Raw genomic sequence first — 19,291 nt, 5'->3', positions numbered from 1 at the left:
TTTACACAAGCTGAGATCTGGCCCCTGGAGAAGCTGGAGACATGGACCGAAAATACAAGGGAAGACATCTGGGGGGAAATAATCCAAAGGGCAGATCTTTGTTAGGAGGGTGAAATCTGGAAAGCAACTATACTGAAGCAGCCCTCAGGCGGGAAGGGGAAAGCAGAACAGACCTGAGTTTGTGATGCAGTACAGCAACGGCAACACCAACCCAAATGGTGGACTCCCTTGGCTCTATGCACAGAGACATCTCGTTTCAGCACAGGGATGTCATGACAGCTAGTTGGAAATCTTTTGCCAGCATTAGTATTTCAATGAAAACTGCCTTTCGGAAGAACTGGACATAGCGCAGGAAAACGTCTAGCGTCGGCCATGTTTTTTCAGGTTTTCACGGCAAACGTTTCAGATTCTGACAACTGAAAAGCAAAAGCGAATCAGGGTTGGCTTTTTGAGCTGCCCGTTTTTCTCTGAAACGCCCACTGTTTTTCCACCGACGTTTCGGTGCCACCAAATATGTTTCAGAAAAATGTAGAACTGGACGGGGTCTCCTGGGCCATCAAGTCCAGTCCATGTTTTCCCAGGCAACCCTGTCACATCATCCCATTCAGGAAATTACCAAGCTCCGTCTTAACCCTCCTTAGGTTCCCCCCACTGCCTGCTCCTATTGGGAGTCTGTTCCAGAACCGCTCTCCTCTGATGGCTAGAAACACTTTTCTGATTTCCAGCCTTGACCTACTCATGGCTAATTAATTCCCATTTGGTCTTGTGCCCACCACTCTCCTTTAGCTGAAATGGCTCTTCTCCCTCCCTGGTATGTATCCCTCCAAATTTCATTTTCTTTTACATTATTCACAAGAAATAAAACACATTTCCCAACTATCAGAGGGAATACTTCTTCGCTGCAGGGGGCGCTGTGACCATTTCTGGAATATTGTATTGCATGGTGGGCATCATGGTGCCCAAACCGGGGGGGGGGAGTTCAGAGAAGTGCAACAAAAACCATCATGAGGCTGGAAGGACTGACTAAAGGGAAGAGAGGAAACAGATCTAGTGTGGCTAAGCATTGACCAGATAGCCCAGGACTTGCAAGACTTGAAACATCCAGAAGGGGAAGAAGATGTGAGGGCTAATGACTGGAGTTATGGGAGGAAAATAGGAAGGCTTCAATCAAGGAAGTCCTGCTTGGCAGGGAGATGGATCAAGCTGTCAAATAGCCTCAAAAGAGCGGAAGCCACATCGCTTGGGACATTTTAAAACTAGAGTGGACTGAACACTAGACAAGCTCCTGTAATGGACCAACCCTGCATTGGCTGTGAGGTATGGGTTGGACGATCTCTTCGGTCCTTTGCATCTCTCATGTCCGAGCGTCAGAGCCTCAGCGGGCTTAAAACGAGGAATGGACATTTACATGGCTGACAAAGTAGCCCCAGTTATAACAGTTAATGCTAACAGTCTGGAAGGGGTACGAAAGCATTAAGCTTGGTAAAGCCAATCTAGATCTAGAAGGTCTAGTATGGCAGGTCCTACATTCCTCGATGGCACGGCTTACTGTCAATAGGGCAGTGCTGATGGACAGCAGCCGAGGAGCTGGCCTGTATCTCTGTGACAATCACACACACACACACACACACACACACTGAAAGTGGAAACATGCACACACAGAATCACACAGGAGCACAGAGACATGTTCACTGCTGCAGAAACATGAGAACACACGGAAGCACGTTAGTGTGTGCAAGGGAGCACATGCACACCTCCCCCTGCAAGGAAGAAGGGGCAGAAACTCACTGTTGTTTGCGGGTCAGCTCCTGCTCCTTCTGCACCAGGTCCTGCTTGAGGGAAGCCAGCATCTCCACGCTGACGTCGACCTGGCGGGAGAGCTCCGTCGCCCGGTCCTCCAGCTCCTGCTTCTCCCGGCTCAGCCTCACACTCTCCTGCTTGGCCTTCTCCAGCTCTGAGCTTTTCCGGTCCAGCTCCACCTGCAACCGGCCCACCTGCGAGGCGATCTTCTGCTCCACCTCTTCCGTCAGCTTCTCCAGCCGCTTGTCCACCTCCAGCTTCTCAAAGGCCCGGATCTTCAGGCGGGTCAGGCCTTCCTCATAGGCGGCGTCCACTGCAGCGGCAGCGGCGGCGGCGGCGGCAGCGGGAGGAGTGGTGGCCGAGCTCATGGCCTTGCGGGTGAAGATCTCGGTCAGCGGGATCTCGATCTCGTGCACGTAGCGGGACGCAGAGGAGGAGACGGGCTCCAGCTCGTTGGCCGAGATGAGGTCGCAGGCAAAGCGCTGCTCCTTGCCCTGGAAGGAGGTGCTCTCGAAGATGTCCCGGCGGGCAGCCGGGGTCAGCAGGGTGGCATCGGACGCCAAGGGGAAGACGGTGGCATCGCAGATGCTGTTGGTCTTGGAGAGGATGTAGAGGGTCTCATAGGTGTGGTTGTACTCCAGGTGGGCCCGCAGTGAGGAGAGGCTCCGGAAACGCTTGTGTTCCCCGCAGCGTGGACAGCGGTAGGGCAGGTCCAGAGAGGCCATCCCTCAGCCAGAGCCACTCAACCTGCCGCGCACCCCTCCGCAGGAAGCAAGCAGGGCCCCTGTCATGGTGCAGGCCAGGGGGCGGCGGGGGCACAGGGAGGGGTGCCGGCGCTGGGGAGAAGAGGGCACCGTGGGGCAGGGTGCTGGCTCCTTAAGGGCATTTCCAGTTAAGGGCCAAGAGGCAGATGTGACGAGCGGGCAGGTGGTGAGCCTGAGGGACGTCCCTGCACCATCGGGCGATGCCAGCACCAGGCACTGAAAGAGAAAAACAACGTCAGCGGTTCATGGGCAGTGCTTTCCCCATCCCTTCCCCCAATCACTCCCCCCACAACCCTTCTCCTTCACCACCACAGCTACCACTTCTTGTTCCCCTCCCTTCCCCCAGGACCCCTTAGCTCTCCCCTCCCCTGTCCTCTCCCCCGCAAACACCTGTCCTTCCTATTCCCCTGCCTCGGGATCTCTCTCCTTCCCCAGCTCCTCTCCTGGGTAGCTTTGCCCATAATGTGTAAAGAGACAGCCCTCTCCCCGCCAGGCTGGAGGTTTTAAAGCCCCACTCTGTCTGTGAATGTTTGCGTGAGATGGTTTTCGAGAAGATTTGCTCTAGTCAAACTGGGAATTGTTCTCTGGCCTGCAGGAGGTCAGACTAGCTGACCGCAATAGCCCCTTCTGCCCTCGAGTTCAGCCAGCCAAACGTTTGCTCCCCATCCGTTGGCATCAAACCCCTCCCTTGCGCCCACCCCATTGGGTGGCTACGATGCCACTTACAGAAGGCAAAGACAGCAGGTTCAGATGTAGTTGCTAGAACCCATGAGGCCAACATCCCGCTCCCATGCACGTGAGACTCAGAAGAGGAACAAATGGTGGAGAAGAGAAAGATGGAATGCCTGTGACAACAGTGCCGTGTGTGTGTGTGTGTGTGTGTGTGTGTGTGTGCTGTCTCAGGGTGGGCTCTGCCTCCATCAGATTCAACGCCAAGGATGAATTTGACCGAAGGTGATCCAGGGACGACCACCAGGCACCAACAAATCGAAATCTCCGGAGATCTGCAATGTTGGGCCCAAGAGAAGGGCTTTCATAAAGTAATCTCTGTCTCTCAGCACAAAACCCGCACACAAGGTGGTACAGCTGTTGTGGGCCAAGATTGAGATGTATTGATAGAGTAGGTAGAGTAGGGGAACATAGGGGCTCGAATAGCAACAGGTTGAGAGTCAGGAGCGAGGGACATTGGAAGAGCTGTGTGGGGCCCCCAGGAGGGGCATTGGCAGAGTCTTGGGTGGGAAGCCCAGGGCTGGGATAGCAAGGGGCTGCGGGTTTGGATTGAGGGGCATTGGCAGAGCTGTGTGTGTGGGAAATACACGATTTCCTGAGGAAAATGAGGCAACTGTTACCACCCCTGCTGAGGATCTGCAAGGAAAACATTATTTACCAAACTAAAAGCTTCTTCCCTTTCGGAGGAGGGAGGAAAAGAAGGGAATTTAATCAAGTGTGAAATTGACATCTGCCTTGGGCAAACATACCAGACCCCCCCTTGATCCTTGTTAACTAACGGTAGGGAAGCCTCAGTGTAGAGAGCTATCCGAAACCAGTCAGAACTGATCACGTGCCAGCACTGGAAAATGCATTCGTTATTCAGCTTGGCTTCTCCTGCGCGGCTTCTTATTCTGGGCACCGGAGGGATTTTCCTTGTGACGGCAGCCTTGAAATTAATGATGGGAATGACCTATTGGATCACCTAGTCCATCCCCTTCAGCAGGACCGTCCCCTGCAATTCTACTCTGTGGTACCTTCTCCTGTGCAACTTCACCCAGTCCAGTTGCAAGTGTCTAGAGTGACCAGACAGCAAGTGTGAAAAATCGGGACAGGGGGTGAGGGGTAATAGGAGCCTATATAAGAAAAAAACCCAAATATCAGGACTGTCCCTATAAAATCGGGACATCTGGTCACCCTACAAGTGTCCCAAACAAATGGGACTTCCACCACTTTTAGGCAGCTGAAGGGAATTTAATCAAGTGTGAAATTTCCCTGTGCTTGATTTCCCCACGTGGCACTTTGCAATTGCCTGTCTCCCTTTCCCCTTCCGTTGGGTGCACACAAGCCATATTTATTCTTTTGAGTCGTCTGATCCTTTAGCTAAGTGCACGATAAAAAAAAAAACCCAACGCCCGTGGTGAACACTGACCATTTATTCCTGCTGTTTGCTCGTCTGTCTCAGCCCATCCTTGCATCAGCCACAGGCCCCAACTGACAAGTAAGTGGAGCAAACACTGCCTAGTAGTAGTTGTTACATTTGCCTCTTTAGAAATGGGGGGACCCTTGGTTACTTATTTAGCCCATGCTGTACGTCACTTCACCTGTACCGTAGTCTTCTCCTTCAGTGGCTAACCCCCCGACACACAAAGAGGCTGTATTTGTGCACATGGGCATTATAGTATAATGGGGAAGAATCTAATATGCTGGAATGAATGGTAGCACTCCTGAAAAGTCCTGGAGTGATAGCCCTGGAGACCAGAATCCTCCATTTCTGGTACAACATGGGCAGTGACAATGCCAACTCCCTGTGTGCACACACCTAGCCCCTCACCCTGACGTGGTGGGAACACCTCTAGGAGTCTGGAGAACTTGGTCTCCACGGGTCTTTGAGTCCTCTGCTGCAAGGGTCAGCGCCACACCCCAGTTTGACGTGAGCACGAGCCGGCTATCTCTTATATGCTCCCACACCACCTTCGGCCCCAGAAAACAGCCAGCAACTGTACCAGCTGCGTCTGTGGGCAGGCTTGTTATTAGAGGTGAGGGCTGAAACACACAGAAGAAGCAGGTTGATTTGCCCAAGCAGCACTCGCCCTGCAGGGCCAGGGAAAGCGTTAAACCATTCTGACTAGCAGAAAACAATGTGCATGGGCATGACGTGGAAATCTCAGGGGACAGCGGATAGGCCCTGACAGGCAGCCAGCACAAACAGAGGGCCGCTCTCGTTGTGCATCTAACATACAGCTCGCGTCTCTCCTCTCTGTGCGCTTCATCGTCCACCCACTAGGCTGGAGGGAATCTGGGAGTCAGGGGCTGCACAAAGGTCTGAAAAGACCATTGACATCATCTAGTCTGACCGTCTGCATAACGCAGGCCTCAGAACCTCCCCCAGACATTCCTGTCTGAGCTAGAATCACCATCGTTTCTGCTGCTAGGGCGTTCCCCAGGACTCAAACCCAGGACCTCTGGCACCACAAGCAGGAGCCAGACCCCTAGGCCAGGCATTAAAAGAAGCCCATAACTCATGCACAGTCAGGGGTATAGTGACTGTAAGGCTCCCTCACTCTCCCGGTCGGAGGGGGGCCACTCAGGCTAGTCCTATGGGGTCAGGACCAGAGTCTGTAAGACAGGCAAATAGTCAGTACTGGGCTTTAACCTGGACTGGGGTAGCCCAGGTAATCAGCCCTTAGCTACAGTCTATCAGGGTTGTCTGGGGCCTGGGCAGAACTCAGGCAACTAGCCAACACACAGTCTTTCAGGGCTGGCCTTAGCCTGCGTGGAGCTCACGCAGCCAGCAAACACACAGTCTCAAAGGTGAGTGGTGAAGGAGCTCCTATACTGGGCTAGGGCCTCCTTGCACCGAATATGGGGTCAGCCACCCAGGGTGGGGTGGTAGGGGGACGCGGGCCCACCCTACTCCACCGCGTCCCAGCCCAGGGCCCTGGCAAGGGCAGGATTGGCTGCCCCTGTGTAGGCGGGGATCCAGCCGCAACACACTGACTGAGCCACGCCGGGTTCTGCAGCCGGCTGCTCCGTGGCTGCCCCTGGACTACTTCCTACCATCCCGGGGTTTGGTACCTGCGGCCTCCAGGCCTCTTCCGGCTCTTCGGGGTAAACGGCCGCGGGTACTCCGGGCCAGTCCTCGTCCACGCTTGGGGATCGGGAACAGTCGGGCGCTGGTTCCTCTCGGGGCCTCTGGAGAACAGGCCGAGCATCCTCCTCTGTTGCCGGCTCTCTCCCCACTGAGCTGCAGGGCCGGCCTCTTATACTTCCAGCTCTGCCCCGGTCCTTCCGGCGAGGGGGGCATGGTGATCTAGGCTCCGCCCCCTCAGGGGTGTGTAAGGCTCCCTCACTTTTCCGGTCGGAGGGGGCCACTCAGGCTCACTACACAGACGTACGCAGCCGATGTTCTCAGGAGCTTGCTGAGGACAGGACTCAAATTCTCAGGCCTTGGGTACTGTTCAGATTCAAGGACTGGAGCACGTTGCCCTCAGCTACCTAGCGGCTCTAGTGAGTTATCCACTGAAGTCATTGGGGCCGCCTGCCATTGAGAGTTGCCCAATCTACGTTGGCCTTTTGAGAAGTACCTTTCTAGTCATGTAACCCCATTGGAATCCAAGAAATGTCCCTGTGATCTCATTCCAGGTTGAACTCTTTAGAACTGACTCTTACAGGGTAATCCCCACTCCAACCCGAGTCAGCGGCAAAACTCCCATTGACTAAAATGGAAGCAGGATCAGGCTGCAGATTAGGTTTCCATGCCAGAAAGAACAGTTCTCCTCATGCCGGTTTTGCATTAGACCATGGCGCCCTCATGTCTTTTAGCCGGCTTCCAGCAGTGGCCCATGTCTGATGCTTCAGAAGAAGGAGATTTTCTCCTTCTCCGACTGTGACGCTTGCCTGTTGGAACTCACCCCTGTGCAGAAGGCCAAGGCATGAGTCCATTCGCAGAACTGGGCAGGACACAATTTACTCATCTCACAAAAAATGTTGAGATAGTCCATGATATTGACAAATTTTCCCACCTTGAATTGGGACAAAAAGTAAAAATCTCCATTTTTTTTGCAAACCAACAAAAAATTGGATTCAGGGTCAATGGCAGAGGCACCGACTTTTGTTTTTGCCGGGGGGGGGTGATCCTCTGCACCCCCTCCCCCCGTGTGAGCGGTGGGCGATGCCTTAGGGGGAAGAGGCCGAGCAGTGGCAGGGCCTCAGGGCAGAGCGCGGGCGGAGCGGGGTCACGTCCAGGCACCGGGGCCCACAAAAGATTAATCCAGACCTGTAAGTGCTGAGCACCCTCTATTTTTTTCAGGGGGCTCTTGAGCCCCGGAGCACCCACTGAGTCAGCTCCTATGGAAATGTTTCATTTTGATTTTGACCTTTTTTATATTTCAAACCTTTTTTCCCCACTCTAAATTCACGAACATCTCAAAACAAAAAGCCAGTTTGACTCAAAACCCCCACAACTTTTTGTTTCAAAAACGTTAAAGCAGGGGCGTGTTTCACTGCTTTAGAAACTCCCCCCCCCCCCATTTTTGTGAGTCGGGAGATTCGTTAACAGCGACCATGTGTCACGGAGAGTGTCGGTTTTGACGAATTGGCATTTTCGGCACAATACGGTTCATCGAAAAATTCCCAGTCTGCTCTCTCGTATAGGCGCCGACTTTCTTCTTTCCGGGTGGGTGCTCCGTGCGAGGCCCCGCCCCTTCCCCCAAAGGCCCCACCCTCGCTCCGCCTCTTCCTGTCCTCACTCCGCCCCCTCTCCTCAGCGGTTCCCACCTGCTGCCGAACAGGGGAGGGTGGCTGGTGGGTGCTGTGCACCCACTATTTTTTCCCCTGCGTTTGCTCCAGCCCCGGAGCAAGCACGAAGTCAGCGCCTACGCTCTCTCAGCCCCACTTTGAACTCGAGTGGGTTTGAGGAGGTGGAGAGTCCTGCTCTGGGATTCTCTGGCCTGTCCTAGGCACGAGCTCAGCGTAGAGGATCACAATGGTTCCTTCTATCCTTCGTTGCGAAGCGCGAGTTTCACGTTCTACCCGCTTGTACAATGCTGGATTTAGAGGGGGATTCCTTCTTGGCCCCTGCCATGATCATCAGAGGCTTGACACAGGCTGATTACGCTCAACTTGCACAGCCACCGATGTTGCTGTGACACTGAGCCACCTGGAAGGTCTCACACCTTCAAGAAGCAACCGGCCTCTTACGACGAAGCATTATCCATCAATGTACATTTCCAGAGCCCCTTGCTTCTCGAAAAGAAAAGCCAAAGCACTTTGCCACCTGACCAGAAATCACTCTGCCCTCCAAGGAAATGAAACCTCCTCTGGGGTGCAGCACAGCCTCTGTCGTCCATAAGGGTTTCGGACAGGGCGTGAAGGAGAAACGGCCAGAGTCTCTGCTCCAGCGAAGGCGTGCTCAGCACGGCCGAGAGGGGCGTCGTCAGGGAGTTGGCTACAGATTCTCTAACCAGCCCCAGGCTGGAGCAACGTGGGTACAACAGGTGCAGGTACGCTATAAAAGGAAGCAAGGCAGAGCGCTAGTTTGTTTCTGTGTCCATATAACGTTGCTGGATTACGTGCTACTCAGTTTGGCTGGCACAGGCTTAACTAGGGAAATCCATCTCATTGAGTCATCTCTCGGGGAAGCTACGATATTCGATTGCTCTGACAGCTGCTTAGTAGGGACGGTGACTCTGCCTAATGGGGATGCCTTTAGGTGATTTTCTGGTACTAAGATCCACGTGGGTCTCTCTTTTGTGCTTGCTCTTCCCTAACAGAAGATGTCAGACCCTACACAGTGGACACAACCTGGGAGTAGATGACCTACTGCCTCTCTGCCTAAGCTATTTCCTCCAGCAGGGAGTTTCAGAGGTTAATCACAGAGGGTGTGACAGCGACTGCTGGAGTTAAGGTTGCACAAGCATTTCCATCTTAACCTTTGGGCTTCCTTATGACCAGGTGTTACTTATGCCCAGGCCTAAATTTTGGAAAATTTTACCTTTCAAGCTGAAATTTTTGACCGGCTGTAATGCTGTCAAACCTCCGGGACAGGGTTCAAGATAGAAATTTTGGCAGGAAATCACCATCCGTGTGAACTGGCTAAGCACCCCGGTGAGCGCTGGGTTTGATTGGACAGGAGTTATGACCAGTGTGTTTCTGGACAGAATCTGCTGACCAGGCCCATAAAATGTGCTCCTAAGTAAAGCGACTCTGAGCATACTCACCTGCTCAGGCTGTGCAATACTGTGAGATTAGGAGCAGGGCAGCTGGTAAGGATTACAAGAAGAGGGGCTCCCTACTGCAGAGCTTGCCGGATGTGAAAATGGTGTCCAGCCAGAGAGCATGAAATTGCAGAATGTGGAGTTGGTTTTGGTTTCTGTTGTTGTAAACCTAGGTGTAGTAGGAAGAGAGCCTGAAACATAAACCCTTGTGTCAGAGGCTTGAGGCCTGAACTAACGTAGTGGTCAAAGCTTTGCTGATATAAAGCCAAGTCAGGTTGTGAGCAAGAGGCAGGCCCTGCTCACAGAATCTGGCAAGAACGGGGCTGATCTTGCAGAAATACACATTCCTAAGTAGTGCCAGGCACAGAGCACTTCGGCAAACACATTCCAGAAGGGTGGTCCCAGAACATCTCGATACCAACACATTCCCCAAAGAGAACAGGAACACGCTGACCTATCTTAAAGATAAGGTCAGGATGACAGCCTGATGGATGGAGATGTTTTGATCAAACCAACACGTACAAGGTAATGGGTGGTGGTTAGCAACGTCAGAGGGGCAATACGTAACTTGTTTGTATCGATGTATAAAGAGGTATCTCAGAGGGAGTGTCTTTGCCTGGCCTAGGGGGGAACGGAAAGTCCCATTGTTCACTGAACTGGTCCATTGTTAGGGGCATCCATGTATTAGTGGTCCTGCAGAATTTGCAAGTTACTAGCACCATGCTCATTCGACAATAAACCTGGCCATTTGCCTTTGTCCCTTAACGGATCTTGTGGTCATTGGGCAGTTCAATCAAGGTCTGCTACCTGCACAGAGCTGGAATGGCACAAAGAGAGAACACACACACGCAGCATCTGACTACACTAGGAAATTCCATGAAAAAACTCCATTAAGAGAATGCTAAGGCTGCATGGGGGAGCATTCAAAGTCAGGAAGCGCCATGGTGAAAGTGGCAGGCTCCCCCTTAGTGCTGCCCCTTCTTATTTTAGGGGTATCCTCAGGTGCCCATCACCCTGGTATCTAAGTTTGGGTGGGGGGAGTGTTGAACAAAGGGATTGAACCCATCTCTATCCCAGGCATGACTCTTGGGCGATGTGGTGGTCAAAACCAACGGCGAAAATACCTGAGGACTGGGAGTTTCAGCGGCATCCAAATCATTCCAGGGAGGAAGGGGGGGGAAGCTGGATTTGTCCCCCTTGGAACAGGCCCGGGTTCTCCTCCCCCAGAAGCCACTGATCCCCCACAATCCACATGGCTCCAGGGGGATCTGCCAGATAGCAGTGGCTGGTTCCTGGGAGCCCCTGCTTATGTCTTCCCAACAGCCCAGCTCCGCTGGAGGAGTGTGTCAAATGGATGCAACATGGCAGGGGCGAAGCGGGGACTACAGTGTGGGTGCCTGGCCTTGCCCCACCTCAGCCACAGACTGAGCAAATTGGCCCACCCAGGAAAAGAGCTCTGGGATGGGGTTGAAAACTGGGCCGAGGGTCCCCGCAGCGTGGCAAATATTGGGGGAATGCCTGGGCACATTGGCATCTCACCACTGACGCCAACAAAGCTGCCGCAGCATAACTCCAGGCTTTCTGCCTTGTGCCAGAGGCCAGGTCTTCGGAAGTTGCACTCCCAGCTGCTATCCCTCAGGCACGTGGCTTTGCCTTGTTCCCCATCCCAAATATCATCCACAGAGCAACGAGCGGGGACCCAGCGCCATGCGCCCCATCACGGCTGGGGCTCATTATACCGAGAGGTACTGGTGATCGCATGGCTCACAAAGCTCTGGTGACACCCAGTTAACAGCACTGCCGGGGTACGTCAATCACCAGCCCCCTGCCTATGACAAAAGGGGTCGTGAACCCACCCAGGAGGGGTTTTGTTGAATGTTGTGTGCCCGCATATGGGAAAGCAGAACACACAAAACTGAGGCCTGGTCTATACTTAAATGTAGGTGCTTGTGGGGTGCTTGTGGGGTGAGTGCTGCAGCTATTCAACCTAGACGTGTGCCGGTGTAGATGCTTCCATCCATCTAGCTACTCTCCCGTGGTGCGGGGGAGGTCCTACCCGCCCATCACAGTAGTTTGTGTCTAAGCTATGGGGTGATGTCCTAGTTATGCTGCTATAGTCCCTGTAGCATAGGCCTGGCCTGAGAGAGAGACAGCGGCAGGAAGGAAGCCAAGTAGCAATAGGTATGCATGGTGTGACCTGGGAAAGTTCTAGGTCTGGTGCTGGCTAACGAGGTTTGAGGCCATCGGCAAAGAAGCTGTCCCCTGGGTTTTTTGGGGTCCTCCTGCATTTGGAGAAGCAGGACTTTGGCCATTCCTTGTAAATAACCAAGACTGCATCAGAGAAAATACCATCCATTTCTACTTCCAGCCGCAACCACCTACTAGACCTCACAGTTTTGGTTAGCCGCTCAGCTCAGGAAGGGTAACCCTCTCATCAGCTGTAGTATCTAGAGCCCCCAGTGAGATCAGGGCCCCGTCGTGCCCCGAGGGCTTCACAACCTAAACAGATCAGACTGGAAAAAGGTGGGAGAAAGGAAGCATCATGATCCCCACTTTACAGATGGGGAACTGAGGCACAAAGAGATTCAACGAACTGGCCACGGTCACAGCAGGGTTTTGGAGAACTAGAGGCCATTCAGAGAGGGGTGACAAGAAGAATCAAGGGCTTGAGGAAACCCTCATGTGAGGAGAGATCGAGAACACTGGGGTTTGTTACTTAAAAACAAATAAGATGGAGACATGAGAAGAGTCTATACAATAGTCCAGGGAAGGGAGATCAGGAGCTTCTGTTCTCCCTGTCTGACATGAACAAGGGAACAGTCAAATACAATACAATAAAAGGTGGTCACATTCAAAACCGATCAAACACAATGTGTAATTAGACTGCGGAACTCACTGCCACAAGGTGTAACGGCGGTCAAGAATTTAACCAGATTCACAAAGGGCCGGGACATTTATATGGATAACAACTCTGGATATTCTGGTTATAATTAACACTAACCATTTTGGAAGGGATATTAGACCTAATGCTTCCAGATTTAAGCCAATCTCTAGCTATTCGAGATCAGGGTGAGGCCTTTTGTGGGGAGCAGATTACCCCACATCTGCCACTGTGGGGTTCTTACACCTTCCTCTGAGGCATCTGGTTCTGGCCCCTATCAGGGGCAGGATAGTGGACTAGATGGACTTGGGGCTCTGATCAAGTCAGGACATTCATCTGGCAAAGTCAGGATTTGGACCCAGACCTTCTGTGTCCCAGTCTGGTGCCTTAACCACAGACCCATCCTTCCTACCCAGAGCCTAATGAATATCCTCCAGAGACACCCACTGTACAGCACCTAATGTAAACCCAACCAGCAGTTAGGGAACGTCTCCAATATTAGAAACAAAACACAGGCAGACAAACAAGCCACAGACAACTGCAAAGACACAGGCCTAGACTATCCCCCAGATCCAAATTCCCCCAGACTTCAGAGAGTCCCAGATCCACACCCAGATTCTGTGGCTTAAGCACCTCTCAACGTAACACCATTAAGGGGGGAAAACTCCCCCTCTGAACACCGAGCCTGGTGAGCTGTATTTTACGATTCACAATAAAGGAAAAAATTACAAGGAACCAGTTTTTCATCCTAACCCATTTTGGAGACTTTATAGGGTGTTAACAGCATTGGCTCCGTTGTTTATTATAGACAATAATACGCTGGAGCTAGACTCAAATAGCCGCCAAGATTCCCTTCCTCAGCCCTCCCCCAGATGGGAAGGTGACCCCTATGTAAACTAACCCCCAGGCTCACCTCGTCACATAAACAGCGCCCTTCCCACCTTACACGGAGTCACAAGAGATTTGCTTCTTCAATGCAGCGTCTGTCGCCTTGAGGCACTGGGCCAGACGCACCACCCGGTGCATGAAGGACAACCTCAGCAGGCAGAACCCAGATGGCTGATTGGTGGAAGAGGTACCCGTTCTAGAGCGGAGATATCCAGAGCCAGGGATGTGGGACCCCATAGACTATGGTACCCAGGGTAGACGGATGGAAGTCAGTGGTATCTCTCCTGTGGCAAAGCCTTGCTCAGGTACAGCTGCCTCTGTGAGTATAGGGCAGGGGGGCACAAGCTGTAGCCACAGGGACAAAGGGTGGCCAGACGATTCTTCCAGGAACTCATGCAAGTCTTTAGCATGCTGCCCCGTTCCACTGCAAGCTCCCAATCCTGGCCCCGGCACCCAGGCTGAGGAACGTGGTGGGATGCTAGAACTGGCACTGTGGCCACAGAGCAACAGCTTTGCCCCAGCCTCGCCTTCCTCCAGCATGACCACCCCCCTGACCTCCGGTTCCAGGGTATTCAGGAGTTGCAGAGCCCAAGGACGGGATGCCAGCGGCCAGACTCTGCTTCCCCGGCCCACGGAACCACATTAGCTCCATGGTGGATGCGAGGGTGGAGAGGGTTTTACAACTGTGCCGTTAGTCGGAGGCACTCAGGACACATCGTCAATGAAGGTTTGTCCTTGATCCCTATCCTGGGAAGTCCCCTCCATACTCCTGACCAGGATTTTGAGACAACCAAAGCCTCAGACAATCCACCCCAGGTGTTACCCAGAGGCCAGGACTTCAGGAGTTTAGCCAGGGCAACTTATCCAGTTGAAGTTTCCTTACATGAGGGGCAGTCAATAGACAGACTGCAGGCCAAATCAGACCCACCAGACGCTTCTGAACAGACCCCGACATCTTTTTTATTTCCTTATTATTATCATCATCATTATTAAGAACAGGAGTACTTGTGGCACCTTAGAGACTAACAAATTTATTAGAGCATAAGATGCATCCGAAGAAGTGGGCTGTAGTCCACGAAAGCTTATGCTCTAATAAATTTGTTAGTCTCTAAGGTGCCACAAGTACTCCTGTTCTTTTTGCGGATACAGACTAACACGGCTGCTACTCTGAAACCTATCATCATTATTGTTATTATTTTTGAATTATTTTCTCTGGAACCTGGACCTTGACTTAGGGTGACCAGACAGCAAGTGTGAAAAATCGGGACAGGGGGTGGAGGTAATAGGAGTCTACATAAGAAAAAGACCCAAAAATCAGGACTGTCCCTATAAAATCGGGACATCTGGTCACCCTACCTTGACTACACCTTGACCAAGGACTTTGGACCTTGACAAAAAATAATTGCCTACCCCTGCCTTAGATGTATTTCCCAAGAGCCTGTAAAGTTCCTCCCAGACACTGCTGACAACTCACTATTGCTAAGATAGTCTCTGAGGTTCTGGAAAAACACCCGGCTCCATGTTTATTCCCTCTTGGTGACTCCAGATCAGATGTGCTCCCTTTCTAAGCCAGAAAAGGATCGTTCCAACTGCTGGCGCCAGCACCATCCATCCCACCGAGCCCTCTCCAGGGCCCACACCAGTGCCAGCAAGGAAGATTTTACAACTGGAAATGGGCCAGCCATTGTGCTGGCTTTGTTTGAGCAGGGTTGACCGGAGTGACAAACTTGCCCGTGTCAGTCCAGTGAGCAGGTACGAGGGGAAGGTGCAGCTGGGGCCATGTCTTTCCAAACATGCCAGCACTTCCACCTGGGCTCTGCTCCCAGCTCACAACTTCCAGCCGGCCAGAGAGCGAGGGGTGGGATGAAAACACCCAAGGCACCAAATTCCATTCTGGACCTACACAGACTCGAAGCCCAAGGCTCCCATTAATCAGTTTTCACTGCTTTCTCCTGCCTTCATCTGCGCTGCACTTGTTTAACCAAAAGATGCCCCGGGAATTCTAGCTTGTTAAATCGCCATAAGAACCTTTCACCGAAAAGCCGTTCCACTGATGTGAGCTGCTTTCTCTCTCGACCCCCCATTTCATTAAAGCAATTGTTTGAGAACTCCATTAATCTCAGTCTCGTCTTATTTACAGGCTCTCTCTCCTGTGCTGTGGACATGTCTGTCTCCCAAACAGTTGCCCATGGCAATGGATAGATACCAAGGCCGCGTAAGTTTCCATGTGACAACCTGAGTTCCATCGTTAATTTTGAGAAATATGTAGCGCAGCCCCGTTCAGCCCGGATTCTGGGGATACTGCACTAAGTGATTTTACTTTGGCTCGGTGAATGCTTTGGGAAAATGGGATCGGATCTCCCACAGAAGTCATGAGGCTTGGGAGATCCATTTTTAGTGAAAACCATCCAGGGAAAGAAATACCCCTATCATTTATGCTGGGAGAATGTATAGCACGCCCCCCGATATTTGTAATTGTCCAGGTTGGACACTTACATTCTGGTCCTTCACCAGCCTGATTTTAGATTTTGCGGGAGTTACACAAATCAGCTATTCTGCATTTTAATATATTACTATCATATGAGTTACCGCTTGCTACAGTCTGCTGATGTGACACACAATACACTGCCTATAACTTTATTTTAATACAGACTTTCATACTTCCGGATGCTTTTCGGCTTTAATAACAGTTACAGAATTCAGCCTGAGGCTATGAACATTTTATGGCCCAGTTTTTAATCTCCTCCTACATTAGTGTAGCTCCATCAGCACCAGGGGAGTTTTTACTGGTTTATGCTGGTGTAACTGGGAGCAGAATCTGGCCCTTTTCCTGTATCTCCAGAGACAACAAGATGTGTGTGCTATCCTCCTATGGGTGCCATGCATAGATGGTCATCAGCAAGTGAGATTTACCTCTTGACCATAAAATCTGTCTCTTCATAACATGAACAATGCTCCGGATTTAATAGAATCATGACCGGAGTCATTCCTCCCATTAACATCATCGAAAATGCATTACTGTGTATGCATGCAGACTGACAGATTGAGCTCACTATAAACTGGTTTGAAAATGAAATTGACACCAGTATTATTCTATCAGTTACACCTGAGTTTCACCACCGATTTGGCCTTAAAATCTGTTATGTTTGTAAATTAACAACCAGTGAAGCAGAGAATCATGCAAACCATCCATCTAGAACGGACTGCCTGGTTATTTATTTTTTTTTACAGGCAGAATGGGGGTGGAGGGGAAGGAAGAAAAGATCTTGCTTCATACATCCAGCATGCAATTGCGGCTGGTTACCCCAGCCTCTGTTTACCTCCATTTCTTCCCACCTTCTGGAGGCTCTTGCAAAAATCAGCAGCATCTTAGTGTTTCATTCCAACCCAGTGTAACCCACCTCTGTGTCAGCACACAGTGTGTGTGTGTGTGTGTGTGTGTGTGTGTGTGTGAGAGAGAGAGAGAGAGAAACGTGTGTGCTGATCTAGTCTGAAAATGAAATCCTCGATCCTCTGCATTTCTCCTGCACATGAAACGTGCCGATTTCCCACCCCCTCCGCCAAGACATTTTAAACCAACTCGGGATCGGTGCGTTCCTTACCTGCTAGCGGGTGCGCTGCCCCCCGCCTCCGGCCACGCTCCGCTCCGAGGGGGGGATGCGGAGAGCGCCCCCCGAATGCTCCCCGGGGAGCCGGGCTCGCGAGCTCCTGGCGCGCGGCGGCGGATGATGCTCAATCCATACCTGGCCCCGGCTCCTCCAGAGAGGGCGGCAATCGCCGGAACCGAGAGAGGGTGGGACTGGGGCCAGCCGGAGGGAGGGGAGCGCTGGCTAGGGCTGTCCCGACCCGAGCCTTTGTTGGTGGGCGCTGGAAGCCTGGCCGCATCCGAGGGGCTGCGGGGCCAGACACACGCACACACACCCCCGGAGGAGGAGGAGGCGTGTGATGAATTCAGCAGCGCCCAGCTCGCTGCAGAGAAACCTCCATTCCCAGGCGAGCAGCGGCAGCCGACCGACAGGAGCCGGGGCCGGGGCGACCCCAGGGCCGGGGAAGCAGGAGATCAGTGATTGCACCTGACTCCCAGCGGCTCCCCCGCTGGACTGGGCTTGTGGCCCGAGGAGCGGGGAGGATGCAGCCGCCGCCGCCGCATCCCTGCCGGTTCTGCAGCCGGACTCTCCGCCTCGTGTGCGCCTCTCTCCCCCCCGGCCTGCCTCTCCGAGCTCTGCCTCCGCCCGCTGCAGCGCGCTCCCACCGCCCCCTGATCGTCCTCCCCGCCCTCCGCCTCGGGAAGCCGGGGAGCCGAGCGCCACATGGGGCCCCACGCGAGGGAGCGTCTGCAAACTCGCCAGGCCATGCTCGGGGAAGTGAACCCCCCCCCCTTTGCAAGGTCCCTTGGCTGCGGGGCTGCGGAGGTCCCTGGCGGCGGGGGGTGGGTACAGGGGTGAGGAGGTGACACCCAAGGTGCCCGGCTGGGATCCCCTGCGGCTTGGAACAGCACCTGCCGGGTTATTTTGTACTGGGTCTAGCTGCCAATCACCCTGCTTTAAAGGTCTGGTTCTTGTTTGTTTCCCGTGTGTCTGACTCCCTTGCCCAGGGGCGGCTTGGCCTGATCTAAGCGAAGCCTGACTCCACTAAAACACTGGGTGGTTAGGTCATAATGAAGGTATCAATAATGCAACACGTTGCATCTCCCAACTCAGGGAATGGCTGCCCGGGGAAGGAAAGTGCCAGGGAAGAGTTAAGTGGCATTGTGGCACTGCAGTGGGTAGCGTGCGGGTGCCCTCTGTTGGATGGAGTGTGTGTCATAGGGCCCATATTGCTCTAACTTAGTGGAGATTCTCAAATGACAGTTGCCATCTGCTGCATGTCACGCAGTAGCCAGGGCTCAGATCCCCCTGTACGCAAGCACAGGAACCCTGCTCCTTGAGCTGAGGAGAATCTTCCTTACTCTTAATAGTGTAGGGGGCTATGGCACACTGATCTGGTTCCCTCCAGGAGATGGCAGCGAGACAAACACAGGTCACTACAGTGACACTATTTAGCACTTATATTGCCCTTCCCTCTCCAAAGCACATCACAGATATTCATTTCTTTCTGGTGCTTTTGACCCACAGAAGGGTTTTACCACCACTAGCTCATTCACCCTCACCCACCCTGCAACGTGTGATCAGCATTATAAACCCCTCTGGGCAAGTTCCAGGTCTTTTCTATTTCGGTGTAAAGCACGGCGCACACCTACGGCACGGGACCTCATTCTGGTTCTGCCGCTGTGACTTTGGTCAAGCAGGGCCGGCTCCAGGCACCAGTGTAGGAAGCAGGTGCTTGGGGTGGCCAATTTAAAGGGGCGGCACGACCGGTTCTTCGGCGGTGGGTCCCTCATTCCCTCTCTTCCTCTTTGAGCTGCCACTTTTTTTTGTTGTTGTTGCCGCTTGGGGCGGCAGAAAAGCTGGATCCGGCCCTGTGGGCAAGTCACTTCTCCTGTCTCTGCTTTGGTGTCACCGTCCTGCCTGTGTCTACTCAGACTGTGAGCTCTGTGGGGCTAGGTCTGTCTCTGACTGTGTCAGTCCAGCAGCGAGCACAAGGGGGTCCTGATCTCGGCTGGGGCTTTCAGATGCGGTTGTAATGCAAATAATCAACACCACAAACCCACACAGGGAGCGTGGCTTGAGCAGCCTGCATGAGAAAGCAGCCGTATAGGAGCTGTTCCAGCAGCCATAGGGAACTGAGACCACAGACAGCTGCTTCACCCCCACCAAGGGGCGTCCTACATCAGGTCTGCTCTCGATTTTCAGAGGCCTCTTCTTGAACTGAAGCTCACTTGTGATGTAATTGACATGGGGGTTTATATAGAGGGGGGGATCGTCAACCCCTTTACACAATCCGTGCCTTCCATCTAAGTGGCATATAACTTCCCCACTGGGGCCATGTGGCTTTCTCCGGCTCTGCATCTCCCAGGTCTGCCACGTCAATCGCTAAACCGCTTGCTCCGCTTGATTGCCTCAAGACCTTTGGGTGGCTCCGCTCTTTTCCTG

General features: G+C 52.8%; 1 protein-coding gene across 1 annotated transcript in view; it reads right to left on the bottom strand.

Annotated features, from left to right (window-relative positions):
- Positions 1–17,492, bottom strand: part of FBXO41 (F-box protein 41) — a 65,121-nt gene extending 47,629 nt beyond the window's left edge. Inside the window, exons 1-2 of the mRNA XM_005291469.4 lie at positions 16,862–17,492; positions 1,789–2,780 (exon numbers count right to left, since the gene is read on the bottom strand). Coding sequence (XP_005291526.2) covers positions 1,789–2,525 — 737 coding nt within the window. The 5' untranslated portion in view covers positions 2,526–2,780; positions 16,862–17,492. The remainder of the gene's footprint in view (positions 1–1,788; positions 2,781–16,861) is intronic.
- Positions 17,493–19,291: the final 1,799 nt, after the last annotated feature.

This window comes from Chrysemys picta, chromosome 5 (genome assembly GCF_011386835.1).
Source record: "Chrysemys picta bellii isolate R12L10 chromosome 5, ASM1138683v2, whole genome shotgun sequence".
Lineage (NCBI taxonomy): Eukaryota > Metazoa > Chordata > Testudines > Emydidae > Chrysemys > Chrysemys picta.
This window is presented reverse-complemented; position numbering and strand designations above follow the sequence as displayed.